Source organism: Anarhichas minor, unplaced genomic scaffold, assembly GCF_050575085.1.
Source record: "Anarhichas minor isolate MPS153535 unplaced genomic scaffold, ASM5057508v1 ptg000012l, whole genome shotgun sequence".
Classification (NCBI taxonomy): Eukaryota; Metazoa; Chordata; class Actinopteri; order Perciformes; family Anarhichadidae; genus Anarhichas; species Anarhichas minor.
Genome location: NW_027466458.1, coordinates 1,177,831 through 1,192,690, shown reverse-complemented (window position 1 = coordinate 1,192,690; position 14,860 = coordinate 1,177,831). Strand labels below are relative to the sequence as shown.

Here is a 14,860-nt window from a genome sequence, read left to right as displayed (position 1 = left end):
AGTCAGGTATCATTTTGAATCTTTTATTTCTAAATCATCATTATGGAGACAAAATATACAACTCAACATTAACATTAAAAGTTAAAAACATTCACTGAGATGCACATTCATCTAATTTCAAACTACATATTCCTTGAATACAATTATCCGTCTCAATTACGAATTATATTTTACACCTTAAAACGATGTGATAAGGGTCTCAATGTTTCTTTCACACACCGTAAGAACAAGATTTTCCTCGTCTCTGAACAAGCCTGTGGTTTAGTGCAGATGTGATCCTGACTGACTGTCTCTACTAAAGACTGGGTCGCAATCCACAGGTGGGTTGCAGGAGATTTCTTTTAGTGATTTATTCTTTTATGCTATCAAAGTGGCACTTTATTTAGCCTATTACAGCTGAAGTTAGAAAGTCAAATACTATAGATAAGTCTGGTAATATTCTATTTATTTTTCATATTGTCCACAAACCCCCTGATTATTCCTCCATGACACGGACCTCTTCTGTTGTCCAACACAACTAAGCGTCTACATGCTAGCAGCTTTGTGAGGCACAGTGGTGCTTTGAGATAAATGCATTAGCGTGCTAACATGCTCGACGTCACAATGCTGATGTTTAACGGGCATAATGTTAATGTTCTCTTAGTTTTGAATGTCAACATGCTTACATTTGCTAATTAGTAATGTCTGGGCAATATCACTGACAAATCAATATCATGATTCATTTGAACATTTACCTCGATTACAATAAATAAACAATATCTAACTAGAAAGCAAGGAATCTTTGTGTGTTATTCGTGTATCTTGAGGAATGTTCACACTTGGCTGGTGTATTATTGGCTGAGGGCAAAAGAACGTGTCGAAGTTGTTGCACTTTGGATACAAGCAGCTAAGTTGTCTGTCGCGAGCCTTTTGCAGGTCAACGTAATAACCAAACTCAAACTCAACACCCAATGCACTATTTACTTCTGTTTGAGTAATGTTTGCTATAAATATATTATTAGGACTTTAATAAATAAATATATATATATATTTGTGAGCCATTTTTAACATTTACGTCTTCAGCCGGAGTCAACTGGCTTAATGCTTGAGGTGTGGAAAGTCAGAGCGTATTGGAGAGATGGACTAAGGCCTTTAACCCTGAACCCTCAGGGACGTCCTGACGTCACCTGGTAAATGGTTGAGTGTGAGAGCATGTGACAGCCCTTTGCTGCAACATATCACGTTACCATGACAACGTCAAAAATATTATGTACAATTATGGGTATTTATTTGATATTGTTTACTCCCTAATTTGAACGTCTTCTCGGCTCTTTCCTCACAAGATAGGAGGTCATTTCAAATAATTTACTTGTTTTTTGTCAAAACAGCTTCAATGACAAAATTAAATATTTTATGAATAAATAAATAAATATCCTCTGATTTCACGTGGGTTTTTTCTTTAATCTTTAATCCTTAATGGTTCTGTGTAAATTCAATGTGACATGCTGAACACACATGTGGCGTCTCAAAGTCCGTGAGTCCCTGAGTGTGGAGATTGGGTCTAACATATTGTGGGATTTGTGGACAATAATAAAAAATATATTTTGCAAGCCCTTTCCTTTAAAGGTCACTTCCGTGAACACCATGCAGGTGACCAAGACCAACACCTTCCTGCATGTTATTTTTATTTTACGTTGAGAGTTGGAATTCCCATTTCCCATTTTACACTAAAGTAATAACAGAAATATTACAGAAATTTGAGAGTTTTGCCTAATACACTTATATGTATATATCAAATCTTAAAGTCGGGTCATTTTTAGAATCTTTACATCTAAATTGATCTCATTCTCCACCTCTTTCTCTGCACTCATTGCAGGGTTATCATACACCTCTGTGTGTGCTTTATTGTTATTTTCCACAGATTTTTTCTCTCCTGGTTCTTGGTCGTCAGCAGCAACCTGGCAGCATTTGCAGCAGCAACAGCATTTGGCGGTAAATACCCCGACCACTTTGTCCCAGGGAGCCAGGGAGTGGGCCCAGAGAGGGAGGAAGTCCCAGGATCTCAGTGCTGCAGGCAGACACCCGGGTTTCCGTTTCTGCAGCATGTTGATCACCAGGATCATGATCAACATGATCACCAGAGGTGCACCCACGCCCACCAGCACCTGCCAGCCAGCCAGCGACAGGCTGAAGACAACGAGCGGTAAAAAGAAGAAGAAGGAGATGATGTAGACAGCAGCAAACCAGCGGTAGGAGGCCGTGATGTTGCCCAGGCTTTTCGCCAGCCGGATCGGGAGGCGGGTGAAGGGGATTGGATACCACAGAAGGATGCCAGAGATGTTGAACAGGAAGTGCACGAGGGCAATCTGGAAACAACAACAACAGACTTTATTGATATGCTTCAGTCATTATTTTTTCTCCTTATGAAATAAAAATAACTCTATTACTATGATACTACTAATATACTGTATTTAATGAAATAAATGGGAACAGTTTACTTCACAGGTCTGTGACGTTTCATGGAAAGAACTAAACATGTACAAAACTGTAAATCTTGTCCAAGAGTCCAACAATTTCCAATAGAAAATTATATTTACTTCAGTATAAATTGAGTCATTCATTTAAAATCATCAGGAAATAGGTTTAGTACTGATCATTTTACGTGTGTGCACGTTCTTATGTGAATTACTGACCTGTAGCGCATTAGCCAGTGTGTCTCCAGGACTAGCCATAGCTGCCAGGATGGCTGTGGTGGTTGTGCCAATATTTGAACCCAGAGACAACGGGTATGCTCTTTCTATGCTGATGACACCAATACCTTTTTTTTTTTTTTAAACGGGAAAACAAGTTCAGTTTGTGTGCTCCCTAGATCACTCTCCACTGTATTCAACCATATTTTTGTTGAAGAGACAGTGTCTGAACAATGTTGTACTGCCTAAAATATCACCAGAGAGAATAAGAAGATACAGAAACATTAAGAAAGCAGAATCTAAATTGTCTATTTATGGGAATTTCAAGTTCAAAATGGTACATAGATTTTTTTAATTAAAAAAAAAATGAAATGAATGGATGGATGAATGAATGATTGACCTCACCAACAAGTGGAGTAATGGCAGAAGTGAAAACCGAACTGCTTTGCACAATGAAAGTCATTCCAGCTCCGACAAAAATGGCAATGTAGCCTGTGACCCAACCAAATGGAAAAGGGAAATCTGCACACACAAACAGACACAGCAACATTCATGCATTTACTAACCAACGCAGTCACATTGAATTCATTGCACGGGAGTTTGCTACTCACCAGTGTTGAGGATCTTCTTGATGACCGCGGCCACCTGTCCCTTCAGCATGGAGTTGAGCAGCTTGACGATCAGGATCAGGCAGGAGCAGAGCACCAGCAGAGAAAGAGCCAGCAGGATCAGACCCACTGCCAGGTCGGACAGACTGGCATTTACAAAGAGATGCTTACCTGTGGACACACAGAAACACACACATGAAAGTTCTGCAGAAATGACTCAATACGGACACAAGCAGGCGATGGCTTTTATCGTTCTTATTTCTAAGCTGAACAAATATGTTGGTTTTTTTCTGGCCAAATGGGGGCAGAAGAACTCTACAAGAACCTGAAAAACACACGTATTGAGCTGAAAGAGACTAAAAAATGTCCATGAATGCAAGGATGATGTATGTAACAGTATAAGCTGTTTAGTTGAGGCCATGTTTACCATGGTGAGAATATCATACATTTACTTAATGTACAGATTACGGTATTTGTATTGACAAAAATACAAAAATAAAAAGAGTATAAATACTGTGAAAACTGGCCTTACATTTCTGGACATTGTACGTTTCAGAAATGTTCTTCAGCGTGACGGTGTAGTTGCCATCGACCCAGCAGAGAGACGGAGACGTGCAGTTCTCGGGACCAGGAACTGTGACGTTCATTAAGGTCTGAAACGCAGCAGCAGTTTGACAATAAAGATTCTAATCTTCTCCGTGTTTTGAAACATTTGGTACGTCGCTGACAGGCTTTGGTCTTACAGCGTTGGTGAAGGTTTGGCACCATTTCTTGATGAGGCTCTTGTTCCTGGCTTCTGGGTCTCCGGTGGCAATCCCACTAATGACAGACTTATCCAACTAAGTTGGAGGGAAAAAAAGATGCGGAAATGTAAAACCATGACATAGATAGTAATGTTACATAGTGGTATTTTATTTCTCCAATACACTGGTCATTTCTTTAAAAGAGTAAAAACAAACACACAGAAAGCTACTCGGAGAAGCTACTGTGGAAGTTCAGCTGTGGCCCATGTACACAACAATACAAATTGCACAGTGGCTTCTGTATCAGCCAGGCTGCTGTTAAAGTTCACAAGTTGAGGTCAGGGACGAACCAAAGAGTGTGACAGTTACACAATCAATTAAGCACACCGTTAATGCGGCTAAAATATCTACCTATCTACCCAGAGGGGCTCATTCCATACACCTACTGGGGATGAAGCCATTGAGCTTAAAGATCTGTTTTTTGCACTTGCTGGACATTAGTTTAATTTTGTCTTCAGTGGAAAGTTTTCTTCTATGTATGGCTAAGATGGGTATCACAGTGCTGTCTTTACAGATGGGTCAAATGTGCATTAAAGACAGTGTTGCATGAAGCAGTTTTTCTGCATAATGTAAATTTTCTGGGCTGTTCTGAGTTTTTGCAAAAAACTTGAATATAATATCTTGCATCTTTGATCTGCAAGTGAAAGGTTAGAGGTTTGATGTGGGCATAAGATGGGATGTATCCAGATGTTGACCACTCCTTACAACTTCATTACAGCTTTATGAAATTCAGTCTGGAAAGCTGAATTTCAACATTATAATGACAGTTTGCACAGGGAACATCATCGGAAATTACATTTTACCTGTATAATTGACTCAGTGAGGATATCAGTGATCACATTTAACAGGTCTGGGGGCTCTCCACTCTCAATTTTGAAGGAGTCGATGATGAGCTTGGTGACCACGTACAAATAACCAGTGGCGACTTCCAGAGGCAGCAGCACCAGCACAGAGAGCCAATTGAAGAAGTCGTGCACTGTGGCCCCCGCAAAAGCCCTGTGTACATTGTGAAAAGAGGTAAATAAATGCAAAGTGAAATGACCTTTGACCTTTCTAATGGGAGCTACATATTGTTGCTGTCCAGCAATAAGTCATCTTGTAAGAAGGTGCGTAAAACAATTTATATAGCAATAGTGATCTCCACATTTGGTGATTTTGTTATTTTAAACACTTAAATGTGTTTAAGCTGGTAACTAGACTGTACTGTGATAAAACACATCATCTTTTGACATTTTTGTGAGATTTCTTGGCTGAAAATGGCTGAACGAGACATCTACTGTTTTAAATCAGCCCACTCGACTGTTTGGGAAAAATTAACGTCATGAAATAAAATAATGGTAACGCCTTCTAAACTGAAACCCCTCCTCGCCTCTCCTAAGAGCATCTATCATTTTTACTTTTTCAGTAAACACTGTGTGCATTACAATCACAGCAAACGCCTGTTCTCTCCTTCATGTGTACAATGAAGCTGTCAGCACATCACACAAGCTCTTAAAGTTTTAAGTTTTCTCACTGCATGAGCTGTTCTGATGCATCTGTTGCTGGAGGTGACTGATACAGCAATGAAAATAATGTATCAGGCTTGAAGTTTACAGCAGAACACAATGTTTTTTGGGGGGATATCTGAACTGCAGAGAAAGGGGAGTCAAAGGAAGCAATCCATCAAATACAAAATAATTACCTGCGAAAGATGGCGCGGTCACCCGCCTGCGTCATGGCGACTAGTGTGTTGGTGACAGAGGTGCCAATGTTGGTGCCCATGATGATAGGAACAGCCAGCTGGACCGTTAGCACTGTCAAAGCAACACGGGCCTCCTTCATCATCAGTCCTACTCCACACCTCCAACATCATCATCGTTCATGCATTCTGTGCATGGATGTGTATATGTGTGTACACGTGTATGTGTGTGTGTGTGTGTGTGTGAAGTGTGGAGGCTCGTACTCACAGCCAGAGGAGACCATGCTGACAACTATGGAGGAGGAAGTGGACGAGCTCTGGACCAGCAGGGTGACCAGAACACCAATAACCAGACCGGCCAGGGGGTTGGACAGAACCGTGTTGTCCTTAAGGATGTCACCTGCTGCTTTACCTGCGCAGACCATGTTAATATTTTTTAAATGTGCTTTTGTATGTGCTCGTATGACTCACTGGGTTATTTGACTGAAACTACTTTTCCAACTATGACAAGTCAAAATGTCTTCTGTGGTCCAGTTTATGGGTCATCATCACACCCACGCGTGGCTTCGGACAAGCGTTACTGTGTTTACCTCCAACGAGCTGGAAAGCTGAGCTGAGGAGGTCGAGAGAGCAGATGAATATGTAGAGGAAACCCAGCAGCAGGATAAACTTCCCCACAGACACCAACACTCTCAGCACCTTCCCTTTGGTGTCCAGAGCTGGGACAGAGACAAGACATGATGGAGACACAAAAAAGAAAACACTATTATTTTTAAACCAAATTTTCATTTTTGGGCCTTTTTTTTATACGACAGACATTTATATTTGTCGCAGCAGGAAAAACACAGGTGTGATTATTGCCATAAACATTGGCTCTGTTACATTTAAGTGTCTCAATAGGCTATGTCAGTTAGCCAGCATGCTACGTAGTAGGACACTGGAACTGTTAAAGCTAAATGGAGAGCAGCCCTCATTAATATTAGTCATCACACCTGTGGTTTTTGCACTATTGCACAGCCCACATAGTTTCATTGGAAACAATCAGTGCCTACAGTGTTTTGGCACAGGCTCAGCTGTCTGTCTGGCTACTGTATTTATCACATCCATTACTTTGTATTACCTCTATGCTTCCTAAATAATCAGATCAATAACTCTGATGTGATTTATTGTCAGTCTATTGATGCATCGATGCCTTGGGAGTTCAGCCAACTGCAGGGCTTAGAAAAAGTATTAACCGCTGTTGGAAGTTTTTAATCAAATTAGATGAGATGTGACTTTTTTGACGATGCTGAACAGAAAGAAAAAAAATCCTTTTTGAATGTCAAAGGGAAAACAGAAGAGCACAGTTACAACAAAATCAAAAATACGTATTTTTTCCTTTTACATGTAGTGCTACTTATCAGTCTTGATTGTTCTGGTGTGAGTTGCAGAGTGTTGGAGATATCGCCTGTAGAGATGTCTGCCTTCTCTCCAATATAATGGCACTATATGGCACCCGGCAAAAAAAGTACATTTGAAAAACTCAACGGCGATGTCTCTTTCCAGAAATCATAACCAGATTACTCAAAGATCATCCACAGACCGTGTTGTGAGCAGTTTCATGTAGGAAGTATTTTCTTTAATGCTTAGTAGTTAGATTAGAGAGAAGGCAGAAGGCCAATATCTACAAAGAAATAGGCAAAAAAGCCACATTGATTCTATTTCGATTTGATGTTGTTGGATGCTGAAACATAAAAACTTCCGAGGGGGGGTGAATACTTTTTATAGTACTGTAAGAGAGAGTTACATATACTGTGAATTTATAAACATGTGATGTATAGCTGTGCGCTTAATTATTTGACTGCACAAAAACAGCGTACTTAATAGCTCTCGAGGTGTTGTAACAATGATATGTGGGGCCCTTTATCACTTCTGCTGTAGGCTCTGTGTGTAACCCAATAGTAGGCATGTAAATGTATTACTTACTGACCATGTATATCTAATCAGGACACACATGTTCCTTTAAAAGTACAAGGATAAGACAACACTTGTTAACAATAATGTGACATTACAAGTCCTCACCTGTCCATGGGACCCCAGTATCATTCAGCTCTGGCATGTCCCACGGGTCTGCGTCCTCCGGCTCCTCCTCAATCAAAGCCACGGTGGAATGTGCAGGGCTCGCTTTGACCTCTGGGACAAACAAGAAGCCTGAATAAACTATGTACACTACATGTAACTGCTGCATTTTAATACAATATGAAAAATACCTTTCCTCTTGCTTCCACGTCTCTCATTGTGGTCTTTGATGCCTTTGTTTTGAGCAGCCGTTGGCTAGGGGAAAAAAAATAAAACATCATATAAGGGTTTAATTCCAAAAATGATATTTATTGTTGATGATGCTTCTTACATTTTATATGTCACTGTCTAAGAGGCACAGATGATTCTCTCTAGGAACTGTATGCAAGTAAAAGCCTCTTGGCATGAGGTGTCAGTGCTGATAGGAACACTTTGTAAAGAGATTGCAAATCAAATATGTCAACCTGAACGTTTGCCACATACATCATACTGGTGGTTGGCATCATATTATGTCACTATATTTAAAATTACAGTGTGACTACTGGGGCATCTGGTTCAAAAATACCACACACACACACTCAGACACACAAATACACACTGCCCCCTCACATGCCAGCGTATTGATCTTATCGTCACATGGTCTAGCTGCAGTAAAATTCCATTCGCAACAACATGACACAAAAAGAAAGCTGCCAGCTAAATTGATATTTTAAAGTGTTACTTTTGGACTGAGATGTTAAATCAGTTTGTTATTTGAACGTATTCATTACGATTGATACAATTCTCTTACATATAAATGTAAGAGTTTTTAATTTAATAATATGACTTACATCATAATCATAATTGTAAGGATAGCAGTAATACAATTTAGTGTTTAATGTACCCTTCGGGCATATAATAATTATTAGAATATAATAATACAAAATTCATGTCGCATCCAGTTTCCAGGTGACAGCAGTAATAAAGCAAACAGAGAGTAGAATAGAATGCTTGTCCTCACCTGTGGCAGGCGGAGAGAGTCCATGCTCCCTGTGTGTGCTGAGCTCACCTGCGCTTCAGGTTTAGAAATGATTTCCCACCACCCAGGTAGAATGAAAGGTTGAGGTGAGGGAGTGGGGGCGGGGTCCGCTTAGGGCAGAGGAGAGTGTGATGTGTACCTTTCACATCACTGGGGACACTTCCATCTCATAGATAAGCACGCCTTACAAACCTTGACTATTCTTACCCGACACTGTTGTAATCTCTCTTGTGAGATGTGTTGCAATCCAACTCACATGGTAGCTGATAAGTTTTGAGTTGGTGGTGTCTATACCGTCAAATGCACCTACACCTGCACCTGCACCTGCTGTTACTAACCTGTATAACTTACCGAAACACCTCGCCGGTTTTACGCCTAAGATTCTTACATGGTTCTATTGTCTGCTAGTTTGTTTTGCAAATGTGTCCATTTTAAAATAAAAAAATCCTGCATTGCCTTTATTAAAAAAATAAATACTCTACCGCCCTCAGATTGATGATAGCTCCGGCCGGTGGATCATTGGGAGAGGAGTGGCAGAGATAACGGCTCCCCTGGTCACAGTTTATCCCACTAACAGATAACAGATAGACCACATGGGGGTGTTGGGTCGGGGGGGGGGGGGGGTTGCCGGATGTGCACTGTGCCCTACAGAGTTCGTGTATGTGGCTATGGTCTATTTTTGGCACACCATGAGATTTTTTTTTTGGAGGAATTTATTGATTCTGTTAATACAGCTACCCACTGTTCAATACTTCAACATATCAATGACCCACGTTTAGGTCTATACAACTGTTAATGGTGGCTGAGAGAACTCAGAGGAGAGAAAATCAGCCTAGGCCTGACTGATCCATTGAATTTCCATGGAAGTTGTGACTCAACAACATTAGGTGAGGACGTCATCTTTGACAGCTTGTATCCGTCTTTCTCTCAGTGGTACACAAGTGTCCTTTCTTGAACATTATTAATCAAGGGGGCATGGCCTAATGAAACACCTCCATGCTTGATTTATGCCTTAATATATACATAGTTGCCAGTATATTAGGTGCATAGCCACAACAAATGCAGTGTGATGCAGCCTTGCATTAAAGGCCTATTGAGTGGCCCATGTGGTTAGCTTAAGTGACCCCACAATGACCCAGTTGATCGTCACAGGTGCCCCTCGGTGGCCCAATGCAGCCGAGTAACCATTTGATCGGTGATGGACAAAACTGCTCCCCAAGTGCTGCTGTGATCGGCCAAAATGCCCTGCCGCTCTGGTGTGTCCATAACACCCTCTTCTGTCACGCACACCAGAAACAGATAACACACAAAGGAATTTTGGCCTGGCCCTTCCTGTTGTCTCGTGTTGCCAGTAAAACCGAATGGATGATAACTGGGAGAACGAAGGAAAAAATGAATCTCTATTTTTAGATTTATCAATAAATGTTAGCCAATTGATTGTGATTTAGCCACTCTTCTCCTCCCCTGTCTCTTCCTTTCAATATTGTGCTCCATCTCTCTACTATATGAACTCTAGCTTTATCAAGTTTTCAGTACTAGCATCAAACATATTTTTTGTACATTACGCAACCACATATAAGAGAAAAATCAAAGACTTCTTTGTCATACAGTGTTCAAGTGCAACAGCATCTCCTAGGCACCGCACAATGCCATTACAACATTGTACCATTCTATTCTTACTGGAAACTTCTTGACATTAATAATAACCTATATTAATATATTTCTGCCTCAAAACATGGATTGAAGTAGCCACTACTATGTGGACACACAACCAATGTAAAGTAAATCTCACATTACAGCAGCACACCGACAAGATATGAAGTAAGAACATTTATATTTAATAAAATGATTTACTTACTTATTTATTTAATAAAAGAAAGTGAGTGTGATTAACCATAGATTATATATGTATAGGTGAATTGTGTAAATACTTTTATAAAAGTCCAGTTGTGCCACTCCAGCAACCATGATGTGTGATTTATATATCAATATAGGTATATAGGTGTAAGTGTGAATAAAAAATACAATATAAATAAAGATATATACAAGTATAATGTGTTGTATATAATATGTGCAGTTTATGTAATATACGGTAACAATTACATGAAATTCATCGTACAACTGGAAAATAATACTATCATGATTTAGCATATATCATAATATGAAAACAATAATAATACTGCAGTAATAAGGTATTTTTATATGTGATATAATTGATATCACTATAAAATAATACCTTATAAGGAATCATCATGTAGTGATATAAGTTATGTAATGCAATGTAATACATACTTATGTGATATGCTACAGCGACTTATGTTACTGCGATTTATACACCAAAAAGTCAAATTATTACATTAGTATACAAATATTTTGACAACCACTAGAGGGCGGAGGTCGATATTTAAATACCTTCACTTGAGCTTTCAAAATAGAAGTCCCCGTTTTGATCTGGACTAATGTACTCTTTTGGGATTTCGTACACTAAGACAACCCTTATATATGATTATTTAAACATAATTTGCCCAAAGTAGTGTTACAACAACACCTCTGTTAAACCCACGAATGGAACTATCTTTAACTTCCGGGTTATGGAGCAATGACATTGTGCCAAACAGAAGAAGTCAGGTCGCCGAGTGGCTTACATATTGTTACTGTCGCTTTGAAAGCTTAAATTAGCACCTACATAGTCAACATGTCCTCCGCCACCACGGGCTTCACAGAGGAGCGGCAGCACATGGGAGCACAGGTAAACACGCCGAAAAACACGCTTTAAGGATGCTAACGTGTTAGCTGGCTAGCATCAACTTTGGATGAACTGCGGATAGTTTTGTTGTCTTCCGTTAAAAATCTCATTAGTGGAACTGTCTGCGTGGCTTGCCAACATAGTCTAGCGCTAATTAGCTAATTGAATTAAAGTAAACGCTGGTCTGTGTGTGTGCGTGTATCTGCGTATCTGCAGTCACCAGTGGGCGTGGAGTACGTCCCCACGGAAGAAGAGAAGAGGGTGTTCAGAGAGTGCAACCAGGAGAGCTTTTGGTACAGGTGTAAGTTTCTGTCTTTCACACACACACGGGTCGGAATATGTATTAATATGTTGCGTTAAAAAGCACAGTTAAAAGATGGGACCGTTGATAATGAGTTTGACACCAACGTGCTTTCTTCACAGCGGTGCCCTTCTCTTTGGTGGGCGTGGCTATCACTCAAGCCCTGGTTGCCAAAGGTAATAATAGTAATACTATGCATGTTGTAGAGGAAGCAGCCACATGTCATAAACACACCGTGTACTTTAAATAAACCCTGCTCTGTTTATTTGCAGGAACTCTGGCTGCATCTCCAAGGTTTGGATCTCTGCCCAAAGTGGCCTGTAAGTTCAGGAATGTCAAAGCCGGGTGGTGACACACACACACACACACTGTTGCACTAAATAAATATAAATATAAACACCACTCACTAGTATACAACGTTACACAACACCACAAACTACAGCCTCTAAAAACAGAAAACAGTATTCGACTGCATTAGTTTTGAGTGTGTGTACCTAATAAACTGGCAACTGTGTGAAGCAGAGTGTTTGTAATCATTAGTGATGAATTGATGACAATAGACATCCTATAAAGGCTGCATTACGGTTAAGTGATGCAAATTTCTCTTGTTTTAATAGTTTAGCTACAGTATTGTATTCACATCACTAACAATATTTTCTCAGTGATGATATCAATTGCCCCTAGCTGAAATGAAATATGGTATGAAAATGGGTCAATACTGTTGTATTGACGTATTGATATCTTTGAGTACGTTTGTCTCTCCAGTCGCTGGCTTCTGTGGCTACCTGGCGGGGAAAATGTCGTACATGAAGACGTGCCAGGAGAAGTTCAAGAGGCTGGAGCACTCTCCTCTGGGAGACGCCCTCAGACAGAGGACAGGACTGCCTCCACCACCGTGAGTACCACACATACTTGATTGTGGTCCTATTAGTTTCCATCCAACCACTACGCCCTAACAGTTTTTTCTGCCCCCCCGCCCCAGTTCCAAGGGTCCTCAGTCAGAGATGAGTGATCCAGACAACCTGACATTTGACACCATGTTCCAGCAAGCAGAAGAGCCCAGCCAGACGCCCCCCAACACCAGAGATAATGAATACGGCTACAACACAGAGTCACCCGTGCCAATGGGCAAAGCAGATGACTTCAACGCTACAGGTACCGCAGACAGCGACTGTGTATGGCCTTCAAATACAATGGAATGGTGACCAACTGTTTTGCACATACACAAACACAAAAGCCCACCTCAGTGTGAACCTACAATTGACAACAACTTCCGCTAGTTATAAAGCGTTCATATGGCAAAGATGGAGCAATTCCCCAATCTATTTTTGGGTGTTTTCAGTCTAGCAATATCCAATATTTTCAACTCATACTGAACAATGCTGATATTGAGATTTGTATATATATTTATAAATATATATGATTCGGTTATTCCTCTTTAAATATGTTGGCCTAAGTCAAGTAAAATAGCATTATGTTGGATTTGGACATGCATACTCTTTTTTTTTTTTTAACTTACTGAAATCAAACATTAACAATTATGATGCATGCAAAGACAAAATGAGCTGAAAGTGCTCCTTCTGCTCATTGTAGTGCTTTACCATTTGACCAAATCTGCCCCATTATGAAATGTGCTTCCCACCTCTGGTAAGTAACTTTTCTGTCAAGTTCCCCAGATAACTGTCTTTGTCCCTTCCCTTGTCCCCACCACCTTCAGCGGACGACGAGGAGCCCAGGAAGAAGGCCACCCTCTATGAGAACCTGAGGCTCAAGAACCGAGAGAACTACGAGGTCACGCTCACTCAGAAGGCTGAGACGCTGCTCAAAACGTCGCCCGAGAAGGAGCCAGGGAGATACAGGCAAGACGGTAAGCTTCTGCTGCAGTGATGTGTGAAACACAATGTCGAGGGGTTAACAATCAAGTACAGCTGACGTCTTCAGTGACTACACTCTTCCTGCTTTCTCTCTCTCTGGTGTTACAGTGAAGAAAAACGCCTATGGAGACTCCTGGGAGGAATGAGTGCCTATTTGAAATGATCATGCGGGTCTGTACACTGGCATCCAGCAGTACAGTAGGCAGCCCAGTGGCCATTTTGCTCCAGTGGGACTCAAGAGTCATGAAGTTGTATGAGTCTGTGATATATGTGTTTGCAAAAGAGTCAATTAAACCGAATTACATGAGGATTAAAACAGTTTCTCTCTCTGTGCTTTGATTTTGATCAGAATGTATTGTGTATCTTTGTCCATCTTCTTCTAACACAAAATTTTAACAAAAGGAAAAATAAGCCATATTTTCAGCTTCAATGCTCGTAAGAGTGCTGCTTGGGTGTCATTTACTTTTATAGTGTATGAACACAAAACTGATTACATACACAGGGAATTTTTCAATGTGGGAGATGTACATTCAAGACCTGTTGACAAGGTCTTTGATCTATTTTTTGTGAGAGAAACAGTCAGTATTTGTATGTTTTAATTCATGTCTGGAGGGGGGTCTTTAAATAAATCCAAATACTTTGTTAGTGTGCATTTTTGTGATTCTTATAACTTTTTTTTAGCTATTTTGATTTCTGTTCATCTACCTGGTGGGCTGTATTAAATATTTAGTTTCATCACTTGACCGTGACATCAGCAGGATGTCATTAGTTTTGTACCCATATGCAGGTATACCTAGTATATTGTTGTGAATCCTTTCTAGTTCGATACAGTTTGGGGAGCTGAAGTCCAGTTTGCATATAATCAGCAATGTGTTACATGGAAAACAACATTTACTCTGCTACCCTGCACATGCTTTAATTTAGTTGTACCAGTATTAGAAATATCTGAGATCCAGCCTAAAATGCTGGATCGGGTATGAGCAATAGACAAGTCTATATACTGATCCTTTATCAGGTTATGATGCCATTCATCAGGCCAATTACGCTACACAGGAACAACAAAAACATGTGTCACCCGCCACCCAATCAGTACTACACATGTGCA

The 14,860-nt window shown here is 40.3% G+C and overlaps 2 protein-coding genes across 2 annotated transcripts; one reads left to right on the top strand and one right to left on the bottom strand.

Annotated features, from left to right (window-relative positions):
- Nucleotides 1-12: 12 nt before the first annotated feature.
- Nucleotides 13-11,907, bottom strand: slc34a2a (solute carrier family 34 member 2a). The gene is made up of 13 exons (XM_076090110.1): nucleotides 8,817-11,907; nucleotides 8,008-8,071; nucleotides 7,820-7,930; nucleotides 6,349-6,477; nucleotides 6,027-6,170; nucleotides 5,762-5,873; nucleotides 4,884-5,076; nucleotides 4,021-4,116; nucleotides 3,810-3,930; nucleotides 3,281-3,448; nucleotides 3,075-3,191; nucleotides 2,673-2,797; nucleotides 13-2,345 (listed from the first exon to the last, which is right to left on the bottom strand). Exons 1-13 carry the CDS (start codon nucleotides 8,838-8,840, stop codon nucleotides 1,779-1,781), a joined length of 1,971 nt encoding a protein of 656 aa, XP_075946225.1. The 5' UTR covers nucleotides 8,841-11,907; the 3' UTR covers nucleotides 13-1,778.
- LOC142948229 (OCIA domain-containing protein 1) lies at nucleotides 11,348-14,400 on the top strand. Its single transcript, XM_076090111.1, has 8 exons — nucleotides 11,348-11,583; nucleotides 11,797-11,881; nucleotides 12,004-12,057; nucleotides 12,154-12,201; nucleotides 12,647-12,776; nucleotides 12,864-13,036; nucleotides 13,599-13,748; nucleotides 13,864-14,400. Exons 1-8 carry the CDS (start codon nucleotides 11,530-11,532, stop codon nucleotides 13,899-13,901), a joined length of 732 nt encoding a protein of 243 aa, XP_075946226.1. The 5' UTR covers nucleotides 11,348-11,529; the 3' UTR covers nucleotides 13,902-14,400.
- The last annotated feature ends 460 nt before the right edge of the window (nucleotides 14,401-14,860 follow it).